Consider the following 22,262-nt stretch of genomic DNA (forward strand, 5'->3'; position numbering starts at 1 on the left):
CTGTATTATCTAGAAGTTGGCAAAGGAAAAAGATTTCCCCTAGACCCTTCAGCAGGATCCAGCCTGCTGACACTCCAGTCCACTGAGTCAGACCTCGGGTCTCCAGAACTGCTGGACAACAAATCTGTGTTGTTTTAAGTCACTAATGTTTTGATCATTTGTCATAGCAGCCACAGGAACCTAGTACACAAGGGCTCTCGAGCCAGACTGCCTATGTTGAGCTCTCTTACCCACTTAGCAGCCTCCACCTTGGCAAGTCACTTAATCTCTTTGTATCTGAGTTTCCTCATCTTTAAAGAGCAGGCCCTACCACACAAGGCGGTTAGGAGGAGTGAGGGGTCGATATTTGTAAATATTCTGGCATAGTGCCTGGAACCTGGCAAGAATTGTTATTTGTTGGATAAATTAGATAAATAGCTGAACAGCCTAGGAGCATGCCTGGTCCCAGAAGGCTGCCAGGTGCTGCTGGTTGGCTGACTGGTTGGCTGCTCGGGACTGTCCACCAGGGTCAGCTGAAGAAGGTAGGGAATGAGTATATAGTGGCTTTCAGGATGCCACCCTATCAGCCTTTTGTTAAAATGAAGTGTAGACGCACAAAGGGACAGCCCTCAGTTAGCTGTTAGGCTGCGTGCCCCACCTTGCAAGTCCAATGGTCCCTGACACATGAACAACCATTATTTCCGGACAAGAGTCATGTCAAGTAAGTTTGAGCAACTGCATTTCAAAGCTGATCGGTTTTCTCAGAACATCTCAGAATCTTTAGTATACTCATGAGCCTAATGAATCTCTGAGAGACATTTCCCACACACTGGGTCACCAACACCCTTTTTGTGGAGCTTCCTAATGCCTCATGTTCTGCAGAACTCACCTTAGACCCAGTCTGTAGGTCTGGGGCTGCCATAAAAGGTGTCCGAAGTCACAGCTGAGAGGGACCCTGTGTGCCTAACCATCTAGACAATTTGACTGCTGCTGCTACAGCAGGTGTAATGCACAACCCAGACAGAGATGATCACAGATAGGCACTACAAGATAGGTCCCCACAAGACCTAGTATGCCTCTCACTTTGCTCCACTGGCTCATCCAATATCCTGGGGACATTTATGGGTACCCTTGCCCCATCCAGCTCTGCCCCAGCTCCTCCATCTGCACTTCTCAGGCTTGGGGATGTCACTATGGGGATGTCAGCCACGATCTACCTGTGAGAGGAAAGACAGGAGAGAGGCAGTGTGGGCCCTAGAAGCAGGCTTAAGCCTTCTGGGTAAAGGACTCAGGGGTCCCCTGTAACCACAGGGTGGTTTCCAAGGTAACGATGGCCCTGTGGGCCTCTGGCCTCATGGTGGTGCTGACAGAGCAGCAGCTGCCCTGGCCCATCCCTGGCTCCTCTACAGTGGCAGGAGGGCACAGTGCATGTGCCTGACTTCATCATTCATCCCGCAAGGAGCTGGCCCTACCTTCCATCAGAGCCTGCAGCTGAGGACAGCTTCCTTGGCTGCATTTCTGGGAGCAGGAACAGTTTTTCACAGGGTGGCTTAGTCAGAAGGGGCTATGGACCTCATAATGAAACCAGCCTGAGAGCTGGGGCCTTACCTGGGATCACACTTTCCTGCAGGGGTCTATTCACAAAATCCTGGAGCTCCCAGAGGCCTGGAAACACTACCTAGAAAATCAGAGGGCAGGAAAGTTCTGGGTATCAGTTTCCCTCCCTGAATAGCTATGCTTAAAACATCTTCATTATCTTCAACCAGTGGCTTTCCCCAGGATAGTTCTCTTAAAAAATACTTTTTTAAATTACAAAAGTAATATATGCCTGTGTCAACAAAGAAGTATGTTCTGATTATTAAAGAAAAAAAAATCAATAGTTTTCTGGATTCCCATCTGAGTTTCCCTAGAAAAGCCAGCTTCCCCATTTGTTGTTTGGCTAGAGGTGATTAACACTTGTTAAACACTTGTGCATGTGTGTGTTGTGTGTGTGTTTAAAGTACACCAACCTGCATGCACATACATGGAGGGGATTTTTATTTCTATGTTCTGGGTTTCCTTTTTTACAAAAAGAAAAATCACACCACAGCCATTGCATTGCGTTTCTGTTTTTACATAACAATATATCATGAGCATTTTGCAAGTCAATATGTATAATAAATCTGCTTCATTTAAAAAAATAGCTACATAGGGGCTGGGGATTTAGCTCAGCGGCATAAGCGCCTGCCTTGCAAGCAGGCAGTCGTGAGTTCGATCCCTGGTACCGATAAAAACGAAAAAGACAAAAAAAAAAAAAAAAAAAAAATAGCTACATAATGTTCCACAGCATGAGTGTCATAATTTATTCAATTCTTTCCCTACTGATGTGTATTCAGCTTGTTTCCAGGTTTCGTTTGTTTTTGAGATCCGTCTTGCATTGTTGTAGTATAGACTGACCTTGAGCTCAGAAGTCTGGGCTGGCTTGAACTCTTGATCCCCCTGCCTCAGCCTCCTCACTGCTAGGATTACAGGCATGCACCACCATACTCAGGCAGTTTTCTAGGTTTTGTTCTGTTTGTTTCAATTATAAATAAACAGTTCTTTTAAAAATACTCATTCCACAGGAATACCCATTCCATTTCTTTTTTTAAGTTGTATGTATGCTGCTTGAGAAAATTAGGGATGTGGTGAACCATAGGATTTTTGTCTTTACAGTCACATTGTGACATCATCTTGAGGCACCCTGTCTTTCCTGAACACAGTGCCTGCCCCTGTGGCTATATAGTGACTAAAGGGACTGTCTGTCCTCCAGAGCCCAGAGTTCGCCTGCTCGGACAGGAACGCTATGCCAAAGTGGCTCAGATGGGAGTTACTAAGGTGATTGTCCAAGAGGAGATAGATGCTTCATACATGAAGAATCTAGTCTCCGGGTTCAGATCCCGTCCCTACCACTCACTTGCTGTGAAGACTGGGAGAAGTGAATTCATTCATACATGAGAGATAATAATACTTCTCCTATGGGGCTGCTGTGAGGACTAATAGAGTTAATATAATCCAACATAGAGAAACAGAGGGAATAAGCTGGGCAACTATCATAGTTGAAATAGCCTGTTATGTTCTATGACCATTTAAAGAAGGGAGGAGAAGCTTCAGACATGAAGTGATAGGGAGACAGAAATGCCAACTGCCCTGGTTTGATCAGTAACATTGTGTGTGTGTACTAAACTGTCACACTGCAACCTAGGAATATGTGCACTTATTATGTGTTAATTAAAAAGAAAAAATGAAAGAAGAAAAGCACTTTCCAAATGGCTGTCCTCCCCTGGCGGAGGCAGGGTCAGGAAAATCTTCCCCAAGGGCAATACTTCAACTGGTCCCTGAGGAGCAGTCGTCACAGGGCGCTGTGGTCAGCTGTGGGGGTGGGACAGATGCTCAGACCTTCCACCTGGTCCTGGACCCAGTTCTTCAGCTCCCAGGCTGTTCCCACATCCCTCAACCTCTGCTTTCAGTTGCTGCACACCCCCTTGAGCCATGGTTGAAGAGTCTCCTGGGGGGCTGCTCCTGCTTGGGAAGTGGGGTGGAGTTAGGCTGAGCAGGCGTCCAGCAGCCCAGTGATTTCACTGTTACCGTCTTTCCCCACCCCAACATCCAGACCTGAGAAAATTAGCCACACTCTTAGCAACATCCTGTTGAGAGACCCCGGCCTGAGCGAGTGCTCAGAAATCTTCACTGCCCCATCTGCCAAGGCACAGAGGGAATCAGAGCACCTGCTGGCCTGGCCGAGATGGACAGGTTCCAGGAGGTCCACCCAGTAAGCCCCCAGCACCACCTGGGGCCAGTACCCAGGGTTATAACAGTGGACTTTGGAAACTATCTGTGCTGGCTGTAGATTATTTAGCTAGGTGACCTTTAGCAAATTACCTCATTTCTTTGAGCATCAGTTTTCCTGTCTGTAATATGGGAATAATATCAGCTCAGAGCCTGATCCAGAAATAAATGAGATGTTGCTTGTAAAACACACAGCTGAGGGCCTGGTATGCACTGAGGCTCTAGTATTTGCTATTTGTTGTCACTGTTCTTAATGTGGTGGCACTTCTCCCTTTCGACTGCCCTTTAACCAGCACCTCCAAACATTCTGGTCCTTTCCCAGTTGCCACTTGGGATTTGGCTCTGATAGCAGAGGACACAGGGACTGAGGAGTCCAGAGGAAGGCATGTGGTCCTTCTCAGAGTTGGGAAGAGGCCAACGAAGCCTATGACAGGAATGACATTCTGTCCTGATGTTTAGGAATGGTAAGGGGCTCTCTGGGATGAAGGGGCAGAAGACCAGTTGGTACAAAGCTCTAAGGGGACAGAAGTTGGGGTGGTAAGTGCCTGGGATTGGCTGGAAGCAGATGCCAGGTGTGTAGTGTGACAGGTGACAAGGGAGGAGCCCTTTTGCCAAGAGCAACCAGGAGGTTCCACTTATCCAGAGCGATGATTAGGTTCTTGGGAATGGCACGGTTTGGTATGTGTTTCAGAATGTGGCTCCTGAGGTCTCTGTGGCCTTACTGCTTCAAATGGAATTGGGCACAAACTCCCAACCTGCATGAGGAGGCTCTCTCCAGAGATCTCTGCAGGTTTTTAGAAATGTTTGGGTCCCTCTTGGCACTCTTCTGATGCCAAACTACTCTTTTTGCTCAGTTCCCCACTTCCATCCTAAACTTAGTAACCCCTTTAGGCATCAGGTCACTTCCTGATTCTCCAAAGGAACTGGGATCATGGGTCCCAGGTTAGCTGGCTTTTCAGGGTGGTTGTGGAGCAATAGAAAAGGAGAAGTGATGGCCTAGCAAACAACACTGAACTTTGCATTTTGTTTGTGAAAGTAATATGGCCATTTTAGTCCCATGGGGCAGTAAGTATCAGCCAGTTCTCCATGGGCTCTAGGCCCTCACCTTGTTCTGATCCCACAGCCTGTGACCCCCAGGCTTTGCTCTTCCTGGCACATAAATTAAGCTGTGTTAGTCTTCTCCAAACCGCACCCAGATTTGCCCAAATGGAGTCTTCTTCGAACATTCTTAGTAGGGCAAATGGGCCCCTGAGCCGTCTCCTCTCGGGTAGGGAGTCTACGCTAGATGGCCATAGAGATCTAGTCGCTGGGTGTGGGGACCAGGAGGCAGAGAAAGGTGCTAAATGGCCATTTTCTCCATGGAAATGGAAGCAATTGTCCTAGCTCCCCCCTCCCCCCATTCTACATGGCTCATTTCAGTCAAACACGGCTTCCCAGTGTGGTGCGCACGAAGAATGGAACTTCAGTCCATTTTAATTGTATATTGATCCTGTGGTCAGTGAAGATTCTTCTGAGAATGAGCATCTAAGTGGGAGGGGGAGCCTTTAGACTAAAACTGCTTAGTCCCCGACACAGCAGGTTCTGCTCTCCAGACTGGCAACGAACAGGCATGAGGCTGGAATCCATGCAGCACCACTGAACCTGGGCAGCTGCCCATGCTCTCTGGGTTTAGCTTTTTATTCACAGGATGGACATTAGATTACTTCCACTGAGGAAGCTTGTGAGGTTGTAGTGAGATTGGATGTGGAAAGACATCTGGTCTGGCCTGTACTCTGGTTTCTGGCACATAATTCTGACACATAAGGATGCTGCAATGGACTGAATCGTGTCCCCTCAAATTTGTGTATCGATTTCTTTTGTTTTTGTTTTTGAGACAGAATCTCACTATGTAGTCCAATCTGGCTTTGAATTTTCTTTTTCTTTTTGGTACTGGGGATCCAACTCATGAACTTGCACATGCCAGGCAGACGCTTGCGCTGCTGAGCTAAATCCCCAGCCCTGGCTTTGAATTTTCTGTAGCTCAGCTGGCCTCAAACTCACAGCCTCACAGCAGTTCTCCTGCCTCTGCCTCCCCTAGAATTACAAGTGTGTGCCATCAATCTACCTCTATGTTGATTCCTTAACTCCTACTGTGACTGTGTCTGGACATAGAAACTTTGGAGCTATTTAAGTTTAAATAAGATCCAGTGGGCAGAGCCCTAATCCAATAAGACTGGCTTTACAAGAAAAAGACTCCTTCCCTCCTTGGGAGCACACAGCAAGAAGGTTTCCACAAGCCAGGAAGAGAGCCTTCCCCAGGCCCTTGCTGTGCTGGCACTTGGGTCCTATACTTGCAGTCTCTAGAATTGTGAGAACTTTGATTTCTGTTGGTCATCACTTGGAGTATAGTTTTAGTTATGGCAGCTTCACAGGCTAACATAGACATGTGACCAACCTGTGGGCACTTTAGGCAGTGGTGATTTGGGGCCTGTGGTCTCCCTGCCTTTTGATACAGCTCCAGCTGTGGCCTTCAGGCCCCAGAGATTGGGGTCCTGCTCCCTCCTCCAGCTCCTCTGGGACCCACCCTCATCTCCTCTGACATTTCCCTTCTTCCCTCTCTCCCTTCTGCTTTCTTCTCTCAAACTCTCCAAGCTCCATCTTGCCTTGGGACTTTCTCAGGTGTGTCCTCTCTGCTTGTAACACCCACACTTTTGCAATGCATCTTTTTTTCCAAGCTTCTCTCCTTAGGCATCCAGCCTTTGCTACCTGTGCAAGAGAGTGCTGTCCACCAGCCTCATGTCTCCTGTTTCTTTCGCCCTGACTATTCTTTTTCCACCAGGCATCACTCATTAAAATTAAATGGTTTGTCTGTTGATTACTTGTTTTCCTCCACTGGAATATAAGCTCTGTGAGGGTAGGGGCCTTATAGTGTCCCTAGAGCTTTACATGGAACTGTCACATAATCAGAACTCAACTCATACCAAATGAGTGAATGAAGTCATCAGGGTTAAGCTCCACAGCTGTGCGTGTGGTGGCTCTTGAACCAGCCCCAAGCCTTTGATCTCCAGTGCAATCTTTATTCCACATCACCACCAGAGAAGAGGAGGCCATCCAATATTTTTCAGCTAAAAGGTTCTGTGGAGGGTACAGGGACTTCTGGAGAAATCTGCTGGGCTGGGGTCAGAGGAGAGTGAGGCCACTGATACCGCTCTCATCCTTTTAATTTTCAAACTGACTCTGTCTTCTGTGTTGTTCTTGCATGAAAAATCTTATTAGAAGACATGGTTCTGCAACTAGGAGAAAATGGAAAGACATAATTTAGATCCACACCTTCATGCTACAGATGAGAAGGGTGAGGTCCAGAGAGTGAAAGGGATGTCTACACAGGATAGTCAGTGACATAATGCTCTGTCCCCAGTGACACCAGAAACATTTTTGCCATGTGAGTGAAAAATATTAGCTTCTTCCAATTCCATAAGCTGGCTCTCATTCTCTAAGAACTCTGGATAGGATAAATGATTTGTGGTCATCACTGGTCTCTATCAGTCCCAAATGAATTCTAGGCTCCAAAGTCCCCACAGAGATCATGGGGGAATCTGCCAGGGACACTCAGACCACAGGGAGCTATCACATGTGGCCCAATGCGACCTGTCCCTATGACTTAGTTTCGATGGAGGGAGTTTTTCCTTAGAGAGACACAGAGGAAACTGGCATGGATCCCTTCCTCTAAGAGTCTTGTTGATGGTGGAATCATAGATTTTTCTGGCAAGGCCCGTAACATTTTTTTTTTTTTTGGTCCTGGAAATCAAACTCATGACCTTGGGCTTACCAGGCAGGGCTGTGCCGCTGAGCTGCATTCCCTGTCCGCCCATAACTACATCTCTGTTAGAACCACCTTTTTGCTTCTGCCTTTGTTTTTATTTTTCTTTTCCTTCCTCTTTTTCTTTATCTAGTCCATCCAGAGCATTTGCTTATTAGAAGTTTTATGTTTACCATTACGCCGAGCAGAAGTTCACTTCATCACTGGTAATCAGTGCTTGTCCTCAGGGAAGGCTAATTAGGAATTACAGGACTTTTGATGTCGTTCCCATGGCAACCCCCATAGGCATGGTGTACATGCAGAATATGTGCTCCAGAGAACTTAAATTTATTTACCTATACAACATATATATTAGTAACATATTTTAAGAAAAATTTGGAATTTTAGAAAATCTGTAGGTTTTTTTTTCTCCTTTTGCTTTTTTTCTGAAAATACATACTTTTCAATGATGGAAATTTTCCCTGAAGTTTTTCTCACATAGAGAGGGAATAGTAGAGAACACAAAAGAGTCCTCCCCCATTTTCTCTCCTTTAATTTAGAGAAATTCGTAATTGCACAAGAATGAAAGTTTTTCAGGTCGATCAGAAAATATCCAAGGAGAATTTTTCCCGATGGCTGAGAACCTTTTATTAAAAGATTTTGCTTCAATTAAAAACCTGAAAAGCCTCAAGCTTTTAGAAATAGAATGAGGGGTAACTAGTGAATCCAATGAAACAACTCCAAGCTTATCTATCCTTGGGGGTCAAAAAAAAAAGTGGGGAGGCTCCCTAGCCCTAGTCCTCCGCAGGAGGCCTACCGGGCCTGTGGGCCTGTGGTGCGGCTGTCACAGGTGACCTTATCTCCCTGTCAGAACAGCTCGTCCTAGGCCCTGCAGCTATCACATAGCGGGCTCCAGAAGTTCCGGCTGAACTGGCCTGCTCTGAGGTGACCAGATGGCTCTTCCTTGTTGGCTCCATGGTGAGCTGGTGAATGACAAGCCTCTCTGTACTGAGAAGCCAGTAGCCTTGTCACAGTGAGCTGATGGCGCTGGCAGAAAGGCTTGGGTGACTTTAGGTAGGAGCCACAGCCAGAACTCGGGGGTCTCTGGAGAATTCCTGAGTAACTGATACCATCATCTTTGGTCCCCCCGGTGGCTGTTCCGAGATGGAATGCCCACACTGACTGACCATGTTGCTGGCTGCCAGCTAACAATTTATTCCCCAAATCTGCCAACAAACAAGATTCACTGTTCCCAGACTCTGTGTAGTTATCCCTCCTGCTCCATAAATTCTATTTTGCCTTTGTTCCTTGATTCTGTCTGCCAGTGAATTCTTCATGTCTGGGAAAATATTTTATATGCAAAATAACTCAACTACTTGTAAAATAATTTTTTAAGTGCTTGGAGTTATTCTTTGGTATCTGAAATTATGTGTGTGTTCATGGAGTGGATGTGGGTGAGGGAGGCTGGAAAGGTCCTGGCCGTGGTCCCTTCCCTGTCTAGTTACCTAACCACTTGAGAAAGACAGTCTTCCAATGACCAGAAAACATGGGGGCAGAGAGAGGCACAGATTTCTTCTAAGGGGGTGTGGCAGGAGGATCTAAAGGGGAGCTTGGGGGTATGGTAGGCACACTGCTCAACTTCTAACACCTGTGCTAAGGGTGTTATTTTTTTGGTATAGATTAGTATTACTGTGTAACGAAGATCCCCAAACTTAATGGCTTAAAATATTAATCTTTAAACTCATGATTCTACCCCCTGGCCTCACCTATGGGGGGCGCTGTCACAAAGCTGGTCCAGGATAGACTTGCTTAAATGGCTGGCAGCTGTCATTCACTATGGGCTGGTGACAGGGACAAGGAGGCCCTGTTTCTACAGTGAGATCCATGACATTGGCGTTTTTCAAAGCTCCACTGCGTTGTTTTCTAATTTTCCATGGGCCAAAACACAGGGGCAGGTGTAGACTCAAGTGGTTGGGAAACAAACGGCATCTCTTGCTACATGGGGAGCCAGAGTCACACATATAGAAGCGAGTGGACAAAGGGAGGAATTTATGGCCAATTGTGTGAGCTACATACCAAGTGTGTCTGGTACCTGCTTCAGGTGCAGCTGAAGCCCTGTCTTGCCCAGGAAGCTTTCTGGCCTCAGCCTGCCTCTCTGCTTCAAGGACCATTTGAGATTATGAAGCTGAATCGTGGGATGTGTGTTCCATTCATATTTATGTCTCAGCAGTATCCTAACCTAGTTGGTTCTTACTGATTGTTTTATTGAATTGAACTGAGTTGAGTTGAATGGAGTTGATTCTTTCCCCTAATTACAAGCTCCTTAATGGTAAATTTGGAATCAGTTTGTTGTGTAAAATCTCCCTCCCAAAGCTCTTGGGATGAGATTATTGCACAGAAAATCCTGCAGGCTTTCAGAACTCTGGTGAGGTAGCAGAAAGATTCCATCTCAGCCACTTCTGTTCAGGTACTATCTGATGAAAGAGAGGACTCTCAGGAGCCCACAGCTTGGTGCAGAGGGCTGCTTTGGCAGGTTGACGATGCCCTCAATGAGTGCATTGCCATTTTAGGCTGAGGAGGCAGAAAGATCGAACAACTGGGAAACTGTCTTTCCCTCTCAGAGAAGCCAGTCAGGGGGACGCCTATCAGCGCTGGGCTTCTGCGGCTTCTTTCTTTGAGGGCACCCTGATGCTCCCTGCTCCGTGCCAAGTTTTGTCCTTGGTGCTCAGTACTTTTCCACAAGGTCAAAGTCATGTTGTTCTAGAACCAAAGCTGGGCAACACAGACCAAACCCTGGGGGAAGACAGTCCTTGCAGGACCATGTACACAATTTCCCTCACCTCGCTGGCCCAGATTCTTTCTAAGTCTTAGCAATTATTGGGAATGGTTACTCCAAACTGGACCAGGAGGTATCCTTTTCCATTGCACTAATGAGTCATCAGGTCTTTCCTATTGGAGTTTCCATTCTGTGGCTAGCAAGAGCCAATCTGTCCTGTTCTTCATCTAACACAGTCTCCTATTTTCCCACCCTTTTATTCACCAGAATTCAGCTGACCACCCACAGCATGCCAGGCACCCTTGCTGGTACAGGCAGGAGGAACCAGGTGTGGGTCCCATCCCAAGAGGGCTCTTGTGCACCAAGAACACATGCCAGGTGGGAGGCACCAGAGAGTCTGTGCAGAGCCACCCAAGTATGGCTCCTCAGAGTGGGTGGCCCTGCAGGAATTGTCTAATCTGTCCTCTCACTCCTCAGAGGAAGAAACAGAGGTTAAGAGATTAACTGTCTAGAGTCACGCAGTCAGGGGCAATCTAATTCACTACATAAGCATTTACTGAACACCTACCACAGGCAGCCATCTTGGCTAGACGCTAGAGATAACACAGAGAACAAGGATGCTCCACAGTCCTGTCCCTTTGGGGCTTCCACTGTGATTGGGAAGTCCCAACCTTGGATACATTTTAAAGTAACTTGGAGAGTCTTAAGAAAAAATCCCAGTGCCAGAGCATCACCCTCAGAGATGCAAGCACACTTGGTCTGAGGTGGGCCTGAATATGGGGAGTCTTTGGTATCTTTTTTCCTTTTTTTGAGCTAGAGTCCAAGTTGTCCTGGAAGGACATGGGGATTTTTTAAAAAAACACCCTCTAAGTAATTCACTCAGGCTACCAGGTTGAAAACTGTTAGTCTAAATGAAGAAACAAATAAAAAAACAGGTAAAAACAAACAAATATGTCATTAAGATTTGTTCTTCACAAGCAATGGTCAGGAGCTGAGTGAGAAAGCAGCAGGATGGGTACCCGTCACCTGCTCTGAATCTGAAGGGCGCAAGGCCCTATGTGGGGTGCTGTAATTTCAGCAATCAGAAAAGTGTCCTCTTTAGAGACAGCCATGGGGCTTTCTGGAAAATCACCCACTCTCCACTCTGCAGGTCTGCAAAGTGGGGCCACATCTAGGAGGAGCTTTTGGTTTTCAACCTGATTTCTTCCTGATTTTCAACCTGATTTTCAACCTGAATTCAACCTGATTTTCCTTCCCTAAACAACTCTGTGCATGTGCGCGCGTGCACACACACACACACACACACACACACACACACACACCCATACACACACACACTTTAATGGTCCCTCACATTTTTGGAGTAGTCCCACTTATTATCTGGATGGGCTGTTGGAGCTGGCACTGATCCAGTGGGACAGACAGGATCAAGGTCAATATTCCCGTGACAGACGTGGGAATCAGAGTGTGAGAAGTCACCAGCCTGAGATGTCAGCTAACAGCTGGCAGAGGGAGACATCAGTCTGGCTCACCAGCCTCCAGCTCCACTCCCCGTGTCATGCTCCCTGTCCTGTGCCAGGAAACCCAAACAGAGGCAGGTGGGGACACAGCCCTGGACCTGTGGCCTCCTGTCAAGCTGGGCAGAGCTGCTGGTGCCCAGCCTTCCTTAAGATGGCACAGGCTGTTGTTCCCCATCGAGCAATCAGAGGTATCAGTTGCTCGTTGCTTCAGTTCCTGCCCTGAGTGAACCCAGTTACTATAGCAACTGGATATAATTCTTTATTACAGGGTGGATGGTTTTTAATTCTGTGTTTGAAGACTCTGACCAGACAGTCACGTTGGTATGGCTTTGATTCCCAGGCGGCAGAGGAAACCCTTGGCATGGTCATTAGGGCTCTCTAATTGACAGGGGAAACCCAGGCTCCTGCACTGGGGAAGGAGGAGGGCTGTTTTCCTCTGGTGCTGAGCTGGAGTCCTCTCCTGTTTGGTGCCCTAATCAGAAAGGTGAGGTTAGGCCCCTCAGCCAGTCGCTCCCATAGTGATCTCTACTTCCACATCATGGGCACCATGCTCCATCCCAAATCTCACTTACCAGCAGATAGAGAGTCTTCAACACATCTGTTGAATGAATGAATGAATGGATGAACACATGAATGATTTTCTGTAGCTTACAGAGCACTTTAGCACTCATTATGGCTTTATACAGTCACAGGGCAGAGAGAAGGGGAAACTGAGGCATGATGAAGTTAGAGCCTAGCTATCTCCCCCCTTACGCCCTTCACTAGCTGTCCTTGCCTCGGGGACCTTTCAGAGTTGCCCTTGCTGTACACAGGTAGCAACGAGAACTCATGTCCACATCATGTGGCTTCTTTGGTGCCGGATGTAGTGGGGTTCCCTTGATGGCACCTGATTTACTCTCCGAGGCCATATGTCTGGCAGTACAGGGTCTCTCTCCTGGGCCCTTGGATAGAGGGTTCGGGGATGCAGTACTCAAGGGACACCAACTGGGTGCCCTATAGTTTACCTAGATCTGACACTGCGCCTGCAGTTGGCAGTAGATGCTACAGTTAAGGGGCCAGTCCCAGACTGCTCCCACTTCGGAGGCCCCTGCTTGTGGTTCTGATTAACTGGCTGTAAATCAGGGATCCATGACTTCATTCTTGGATTTGATTGCTTTGCTACAGCAGCTCACAATGCTTGGAGAACACGCTTATTGCCTGTGACAGAGGCTGTTCCAAGAATGCTGACCAGCAGGCAGATAGAGGTGTGCAGTGCATGGGATATTCCAGGGCATACAGCTCTCATGACCTCTCCAAGTGTGCCATCTTCTAGCACCTTTGTGTGTTCCACATTCTGCACCCCCCCCCATTCTGCCCTGAGGTGTTCTGGGCCTTCCTGCATAGGCATGACTGATTAAATCATTGACCACTGACCATTGCTCCCTCTAGGCGATGAAAGGGTGGGTCTGAAAGCAGATTCTCCTGGCTTCAGCTCTGCCTGAGGCTGTCCAGAGGGCCCAGCCAGCAGCCACTGCACTAGCATTCAACAGACACTTTTCTGGACATCTCCATACTGGATGTGTGTGAGGGGTGGAAGGACTGGGGCTCGTCCTGGAATAATATAGAGCTATATAACCAGCCGGTTCCTTCCTAGGGTTTCTGTGGTCATGTGTCTAAACCAGATCAAAGACCAAATATATCATTTCTTATTATAAATCACAATATCCAGAGAGGGAAGTGAGTTCCAGAAAGGGAATGTGTCTTAGCCAGGGTCTCCTGGCCCTGCACCCCACGCCCCAGGCTGGGCCCATCCAGTGCTCTGCTGAGGCGGCCCTGAGGCTCAGGCTGACCACCTCCGGCCCACGCTGCCCTGCCTCCCTTCATGCTGCTGTTGGTCCACTCCTGGCCACACTAACAGGTTCTCTGCTCCACAGCTCTTCGTGATCGACAATGGCGCGGATGACTGGCGGATAGCCATGACCTACGAGCGCATCCTCTACATCAGCCTGGAGATGCTGGTGTGCGCCATCCACCCCATTCCTGGTGAGTACAAGTTCTTCTGGACGGCACGCCTGGCCTTCTCCTACGCGCCGTCGCGCGCGGAGGCCGACGTCGACATCATCCTGTCCATTCCCATGTTCCTGCGCCTGTACCTGATCGCGCGCGTCATGCTGCTGCACAGCAAGCTCTTCACCGACGCCTCGTCGAGAAGCATAGGGGCGCTCAACAAGATCAACTTCAACACCCGCTTCGTCATGAAGACGCTCATGACCATCTGCCCCGGCACCGTGCTGCTGGTGTTCAGCATCTCGCTGTGGATCATCGCCGCCTGGACGGTGCGCGTGTGCGAAAGGTATTCCCGCGGGGGCAGCTCGCTGTCCTTGTCCCGGGCCTCCTGGGCCACTAGCTCCAGCTGGGACGGGGAAGGGCGGAGGCGCAGAGATGCTGGAGGTATATGGTCTGATGCAGGGACAAGCATATCCAAGAAAAAATGGGAGAGAGGAGGGTGGAACTGGAGCCGAATATGAGCTGGAACATGGAAATATTGAAGACAAGGTAAACTGGGAAAAATACACACAATGTTCCTGATTTTCTGCTCCATCTCTGCAAACCCCCATCAAAGCCTTTTTGTTGTACCATTAATCTTTACTCATGTACAACCCTTTGCAGTTTCCTTATTATGGCTCCCTTGTAATTAATGATCCCTAGTGTTTTGAGGCTCTAGGAAGTCCTTCGGTAATGAAACCTGTTTGCTTTTGTTTACTCCAGTTTTTTTCAAAATTTTTTGCCCATAACCCTTTTCATTGTACAAGACTGTTGATATCTTGCTAACTGGAAGTCCGTTCTATATAGCAGCATCATTGTCACCACGGACTTGTTAGAATGCAGAGTCCCCAGCCTAAGCCTAGAACTTTGGAATTGGAATTTGCATTGTAGCAGGCTGACACCATGATTTGCACTCACTTTCAAGTTTGAGAAACTGTACCCACGGGACAGACTTTGGGAAATATTTTACCAGTAGGAGGCTGATAGCTAGACAGTGATTCAGAAAAGTGGCTAAAGGGAGAGAAGGGAGGTGTGGCCAATTTGAGAGCAGAGTTGGGGACCATCATGCCAGCTTCTCAGGACAGCCAAGTCAGGACTGTTGCTACTTCCTTCTGTAGCCACACTTAAGCTTCCCTTTTGATTCCTCTCTTTGTCAAGCTGGACCCTAGATGTTCATTTTATTTTATATTTTGTTGTTTTGAGACAGGGTCTCACTGGCTGGTTTTGAGCTCACTTTGTAGCCCAGGATGGTTTCAAACTTGCAGCAATCCTCTTGCCTCATTCTCCTGAGTGCTGGAATTACAGGCATGTGTCATGACATCCAGCTGGATGTTCATTTTAATTAATCTGGTTTTACAAGTGGAGTCTGACCTTAGTAACATAGATTTTGCCCCTAAGACTGTGAGATATAGGGTGAGTTACTTTAAAGTGAAGGTCGCCTAAAATAGAGTGAAGATATGTTCACTGCACAGAGTTTTGTCATGGCAGAAGGCATGTAAATCATCCTAATGTCACAGATCCTAGTAGTTTGTCCTGAGTTCATCTACATAATTTCTCTGCCAAATCTTCCACACCCTCAGTGTTCCAGCAGATATAAGACAAGACAAAGAGCAGAGTTGGCCTGATTTACCTCCTATGGGTACTCTCGAGCCATGTTTCCTACCTGTTTAGAGATGACTGCTAGTTTGGATATTTCTTTCAGGTTTGTGGTCTGACAGAGAGGGTGTTCTGGGCCAGGCCAAGGACCCTTAAAGACTGACACAGTGTTGGGAGGCTTGTCCTATACATGGAGCCCGGGGCCACACTATACGCACTATTCAGAGCCTACTGTGCTCAGCAGCTGCTGTCACAGCATCTGCTCTAGGTGGGACCATGTTGCCCTTGTGACCTGACCCAGCCTTCCCTGGTGAGCAGCTCTCTCCCACAGCGGGGGAGCCTGTGCTTGGCTTCCCATCCATACTCCTCATGCCCGCTGAGCTCAGCAAGATTGCGCCAATAACTTTTCCTTTGGACTTCAACCTTCACATCTGTATGCTGGGAACAATATCTGTGCTATAGGATTTATTATTAGTGTCAGACAAGATAATGTGCATGTACTGTATGACAATATAGTGGTAATGGAAATTAATAATAATAGTAATAGCTTAGGTTCCCGCATAATTCTTGGGAATTTTATGGCTTTCTTCTTATAATTAGAACCAATTCCTATCATTTATTGGTTAATACTATTTTTGCTTTCCTTTTTAATTGATAGAGCCAACTTTTCTGACAGTAATAATAATATTGAATTTGCATAGTCCTTCAAAGTATTTGAAGTCTTCCTTGTCTTCAAATTAACCCTCTTTGGCTTGGATTTTTAGACAATCAACCAGGCTGAATAGGCAACAAAGTATGAGTTTCATTGATTCTTTTTTTATTGTACGGGGATCGAACACATGACCTAACGCTTGCCAAGCAGGGCCTAGGCTACTGAGCTAAATCCCTGGCCCTATGAGTTTTTAAAATTTTTTTTACTTTTTAATCCATATCGGGGATCGAACTCAAGACTGCGCATTTTCAAGGCAGGCACTTATGCCGCTGAGCTAAATCCCCAGCCCCAGTTTCATTGATTATTATAACTGTCACAAATATGGGAGACTATCTTTTTGACTGGAAAATAAGCCAGTTTCCAAGTGTGTGGCTTGCCAAATATGTCCTTCTACTTTGCTATCAAATGACCCTTGTTGGCCGGGGTGCCCCCTAGGATACTAGGCCTGTCTCTCTCTGCAAGTATAGGTCTTTTTTTCCTAGTTAAATTCAAGTTAATGGCTCAGGGATAGAAAGAATAAGCCAGAAATTCTCCTGAAATCTTTTTTCTTCTTGGGAAAGACCATTTGGTTCAAAGTCTTCAGCTTTGATACGAGGGATCTATGGTGTACAAGTACCATGGATGTTGTCGGTGTGTCTGCTTTTCTCAAGCACACTGTAAAATGCTTTGTCTCATTCTTGCTGGCCCTCACAACAGACAGAAGTACCTTGATGTCCCTGTTGTAGAGTTTACTAATGTAAAGCAGTACAGCTGTCCCAGAACCAGTAAGTGCCCAGCATGTGAACTGATTCTGACCCTGAACTTCATATTTGTGTCATCAACCAGGCTGGATCCTGCCTTGCCAAGGACCTGTGGCCCAGATGCTCCAAGCAATTTGCCTGGCTTAGGCCACTGAGATTGACACTTAAATCTGGCCTTGCTCTTTTGTCTGCCTCTGATGTCTGTGCCCTTGGCTACTTGGTCACAGTGTCCCTGGGTTAACTTCATGTCTGATACAGATACCACCAAGGCACTACCCTGGCTCCCCCACAGGACTCAAGTCTCATCCCTCACCTGTGGGGCTTTGCTGGTGCTTGGTCCTCCTCAGAGAGCTGCTCTGGCTAAAGGGAGTTGCCCAGGGCAGCAGGCAACCATGGACTTGGCAGTGGAGGACTTTATAGATCAGACTCTTTAGCTCCAACAGGATGAATCTGGGATGCTGAGGTGCTGTCTTGGGCCTCTATCACCACTAAATTTAGATGTCTTCCAAGACACAGTCCTACTTCTTTTGCACCCCAGTAACAGCCCCAATAAACCTTTTGCTCCTGACTGTTAGCATCTCAGATTTGTGCAGGAATCTGACTTACAGAACAATGATAACACTTCTAAATACAGTTTTTCTCTAATCTGGCAAAGCAGTTCTCTTACAAAGACCTACCAGTTTCTTTTAGATTCAAGCTTAAATCATTCTTATCCTTCCCAATGTCAAATAATAAATAAGACTGGTAGCAGACACCTTGAGACAGGAATTATTCAATCAGAGACTGGCCAGAAACAGGAAGCAAGAGATGCACTGGGAGGTAAAGCAGGGGCCAGGACAGAAGCATGGTCTGGAGAAGATGGCCTTGGTCTCTCTTAGACTGATCTGATGGTGAGTCTGTCCCCTGTCACATTTGAGAGGGTAGGTGACTTGCCCAAGGGTCGCCATACAGCAGCATGGCTGGTTCTAGAAAAACCCAGGGCTGCTGATACCCAGAGCAGAGCTTGTTCGCGTTCCAGGAGGCTTTCATCAGCCTGGACTTCTCTCCAGTTGTATGCACACACTTCTGAAGTTGCTATGGAAATCCCTCTTCAGCAAGACACATTTCAAAAGACATTTCTTATATCTCGGCTTGGCTTGAGTGTGACAAGGCAGGTTTTTCACATCTCCTGCCATGAAAGGAAGGGAGTCAGTGATGGTGCAGAACAGCTGAGCTGTTGGGAGGGCAGCGCCTGGTTGCCAGGAGGGCAGTGACAACACCGGCCTTGTTTTGCTGGGACCCTGGCTAGGCATTACATCACCAGCACAAGGCCTGACAGTTGCAGCACTCCCATCTTCTGGGATCCTCCTGGCTGCCTGCCTGCCTCCCACAGCCTCGCAGGGCCTCCGTAGGAACCTCCTCATTAAACACTGTCAAGCGCCAGGCAGCCTCACGGGAGGGGGAATCAGCGGAGGCCCCAGGTCCCTCTGCAGCAGGTCAGGGCTTTCCCTGCATGCCCTGTGCTAGAGCCAGCTCTTATTTTCATGTTTATCTCCTTGGAGGAGTGGCTGGGCCTCGTCATAGTGGCTGAGTGAGCTGGGTCTTGCTTTGTAAGTGAGCTTCTGGGCTGTTTAAATGGACCCTTTGGACTCTTCCTTCCTGAGGCTCCAAGGTCTGCACCCAGGGTGTCTCAGGATCTCAGGCATTCCAGCCTGTCAACAGGGTTTCAGTGGAGATGGTATGAATTTTCATCTTTTCTGCCTATTTCCTGGTATTTTCTTTTCTTTTCTTTATTTATTCTTTTATTTATTTAAGGTATTTGGTACCTTGTGCTTGCCAGGAAGGCACTTGTACCACTGAGCTAAATCCCCAACCGCTGTTTCCTGGTATTTTAGTGAGGAATTGGGCCTGGCCTCTAAAATTGAAGAACAGTCCAGTCCATTCCATCTTTCCTGCAAACAGGGCCACCATTCCCATTGTAGGAGAGGTAAAAAGAGGCTTCCTCCCTCCAGCCCGTTCAGCCTCTGTCTCAGATTTCCAGGTCTGCCCTGTCCAGCAGCAGGAAGCAAGAACACAGCCCTACCTCTGCCTTTCTCCTCTCCATAGTTTCCTAATACCCCAGACAGGGGACTTCAATCTCCAGAAAACAGTAGGGGAACAGTCTACAGAATGGAGCACAGTGCTCAGGGTTGGTGGGAGCCCCAAGTTGAGCCTTGCAAGTTGAATAAGGCAGGGAAGAGCCTGGGAACAGAGGAGCTGAAGACTGTGGTCCTGTAGCTCCTTGGTGGGGCACAGCTCCAAGGGGAGCTCCTGTAAGCATCCAAGTGACCATGGGGAAAAATAGCATAGTTATTTTAGCTAAAGAAGTCAGTTTAACTCACACTGCAGTTTATAATTTATGTGTAATGAGAGGAGTCCACACTTTGAAAAGTCTGCATACCACTGGTTTGCAACAAGTGTACTAAGGGTGAGAAAGTATCTTAGTACATTAGAGAAAGCAAACTAGATCTAGAAACCCTGGCTTCTGGATAAATGAAAAATCAGCCCCTCCATTGAGTATCAGGGTAGTCTCAGCAATCCTGTATGTGCTAGGTTTGGACAGATCATTCACAGAGGTAGGGAGGGGACAGAATTTTATATGAGGTTTCTGTAGCTTTAAGGAAGAGGAAAAGAATCCTGAAGATGCAGAAGAATTTTTAATGATGAGAAATCGAAAGCAACATTGGAAGATTCTTGGGCATCCCTAGCTATGCAACAAAATCTTTTTGTTGGGGAAGAGCATGCAGATATGAAATGAAAATACATCAGTCTTGCATAAGTGTGTAGTTTCATTATTTCTGCAAAAGGAAAATCCACACGGATGACACTGAATTTTAAAAATGTGGAATATGGAAAATAAACAATAGTTCTCTCAATGAAAAAGAAGAGAGACAGGAGAAGTAAGACTGGGAGGCTATAAAATCCATATTAAACCCAACAAATTAGTAATTTCAGAGGAAATATCCTTTAAGTTTTTGTTTATTTTTTAAAATCCATTTTATTTCATGGAAAAAGAAAGAAAGGAAGAAAAAAGAAAGAAAGATGAAAGAAAGAAAAGAAAAAACTAGAACTAAATTTCAAAACATGTCAATTGGGGCAACAATGGTACATACATTGCACATTGTCTCCCCCAAATCATTCACCCAGAGCACAAGATATGTGCTTAAAATTGTCCTAAAAATACCAGCACAAATCTTCCTCTTCAGTGAACTCAGAGAAATCAGTAGTATAACTATCATAACTATTTTTTATATACATACATATATGAGCTTTTGGATTACCCTGCTCTTTATAGAAGTTTGAGGCTCAACATTAAGTTGTTTATATGTACTTGTTGTTTTCCGGAGATAGGTATTTACTACTATAAATTTCCCTCCAAGACTGCTTTCATTGTGTCCCACAAGTTCCAGTATGTAGTATTGTCATTATCATTCAACTGTAATAACTAATGTCTTCTTAAATTTTATCTGTGACTCATTGGCTGTTTATAGGGTGCTTTTTAATTTCCATGTGTTAATGAAGTTCTTGTGGTCTCTTTTGCCATGGATTTCCAATTTCATCGCACTGTGGTCTGATAGCACGCATGGGATAATTTCAGTTCCTTTGCATTTACTTAAGCATGTCTTATGAGACATTATATGGTCTATTTTGGTGAACATCTGTGTGCAGCTAAAAAGAACATGTATTCTAATGTTTGGTGGAACATTCTATAGACATCTACTAAGTCCATTTGTTCAGAAGATTGATTTACTTCTGATACTTCAGTATTGATTTTTTGTCTAGTTGATCTGTCTTTTTGTGACAGTGGGGTATTGAGGTCTCCCAATACAATTGTATTAGGGCTTATTTGATTTTTCATGACAGTTAGTAATTGTTTTATATAGCTGGGTGCACTGGTATTTGTTACATATGTCTTTATGATTGTTATCTCTTCTTGGATTGTTCCTTTTACAAGGATGCAGTGACCTTTTTTCTCTCTATTAATCAGTCTTGGCTTGAAAGTCACTTTGTCTGCAAATAGAATAGCTATCCTCTGCTTTTTTTCTAATTTCTTGTCACATGGTCTATCCCTTGATTTTCAGTCTATGAATTTTGTTTTGAATTAAATGTGTTTCTTGTATGCAGCATATTGTTGGATGTTGCTTCTGATCCACTCTGCCAGTCTGTGTCTTTTGAGATCATTAACATTGATGGTTATAATTGATATATATTGACATCTTTGCCATGTTATTTTTCTGTTGTTGGCTCCAGTTCCTTTTTTTCTTCCTTCTAATTGTTTGTCTTTCCTGGTGGATTCCTTTCATTGGGGTTCATGGAGCTGTAGTCCTTATTATCTCTTTCTAGAATGCCTTCAAAACATTTTGGAATGCTGGTTTGGTGGTCATAAATTTCCTCAGATGTTCTTTGTCATGGAAGTATCTTATTTCTCCATCAATTTTGAAAGGTAGTTTTGCAGGATACATTAATCTGGGTTGAAAGTTGTTTTCCTTTAGAACTTGGAGTACTTCACTCCAAGATCTCCTTGACTTGAGAGTTTGTGCTGAGAAGTCAGCTGTCATTCTGTTGGGCTTTCCTTTATAGGTGATTTGTTTCTTTTTTCTAACAGCTTTTAGGATTCTATTCTTGTGCTGAATTTCTGGAATCTTGAGTCTGATATGCCTGATTGTAGATTATTATTTGATCATGGCTAATTGGAGTCCTCTATACCCAGTTTATCTGCATGTCAAATTCTTTTTCTGTACCAGAAGGCTTTCTGTCATGATGTCTGCCAACACAAATGACTTTTTAATGTCATTTGTGGTATCTCCTGCTTGTTTATTGACTCCAATTAACCTCAAGTTATTCTTCTTTGTCTCTTCTAGCAGCTGCTGATTGACTTATCAGAGTCTCTTGCTAGCTTTGAAAAATCTTTCTTTTCCTGGTTGTTAACTGCAATCCTGTCTTCAATATCTGAGATCCTGTCCTCACATTGGTCTAATCAGTGGAGTTTTTTTTTCTCCTGGATATGTGCATGAATCTGTTTTATGGCTTCCATTTTTTTCTATGCTGAGCTTCCATAATGTTCTTCAGTTTGTCTATTTTCTTGTCTGTGTCTGCTCTAACATCATTGAGCATGGTGTATATTTTAGTAATCTCTGTAGTTATCTGAGAGATTGTTTCCGATTTTTTTTTTTCAGAGCCTCATTCAATTGTTTTGTGGTTACCAATTCAGAGAGGCCCGGTTGAGGGGCTTTTAGATTGTCCCACCTCATTGTCCCCAGAATTTGCCTTTGATGAACTCAAGGTCTGAGTATGCATTTTGCCTAAGTGT

The 22,262-nt window shown here is 45.9% G+C and overlaps 1 protein-coding gene across 4 annotated transcripts in view; it reads left to right on the top strand.

The window, feature by feature from the left end:
• Kcnn3 (potassium calcium-activated channel subfamily N member 3) overlaps positions 1–22,262 on the top strand; it is a 154,661-nt gene that overhangs the window by 76,315 nt on the left and 56,084 nt on the right. For all 4 annotated transcript variants that reach the window (XR_010048055.1, XM_063250434.1, XM_003475583.5 and 1 more), the window contains one exon: positions 13,774–14,192. Coding sequence is in view for 3 of the 4 variants with exons in the window: in XM_063250434.1 (XP_063106504.1) it covers positions 13,774–14,192 (419 nt within the window). In the remaining variant the exon portion in view is untranslated. The remainder of the gene's footprint in view (positions 1–13,773; positions 14,193–22,262) is intronic.

This window comes from Cavia porcellus, unplaced genomic scaffold (genome assembly GCF_034190915.1).
Source record: "Cavia porcellus strain 051 isolate PalLab524CR breed Dunkin Hartley unplaced genomic scaffold, mCavPor4.1 scaffold_6, whole genome shotgun sequence".
NCBI classification, from domain to species: domain Eukaryota; kingdom Metazoa; phylum Chordata; class Mammalia; order Rodentia; family Caviidae; genus Cavia; species Cavia porcellus.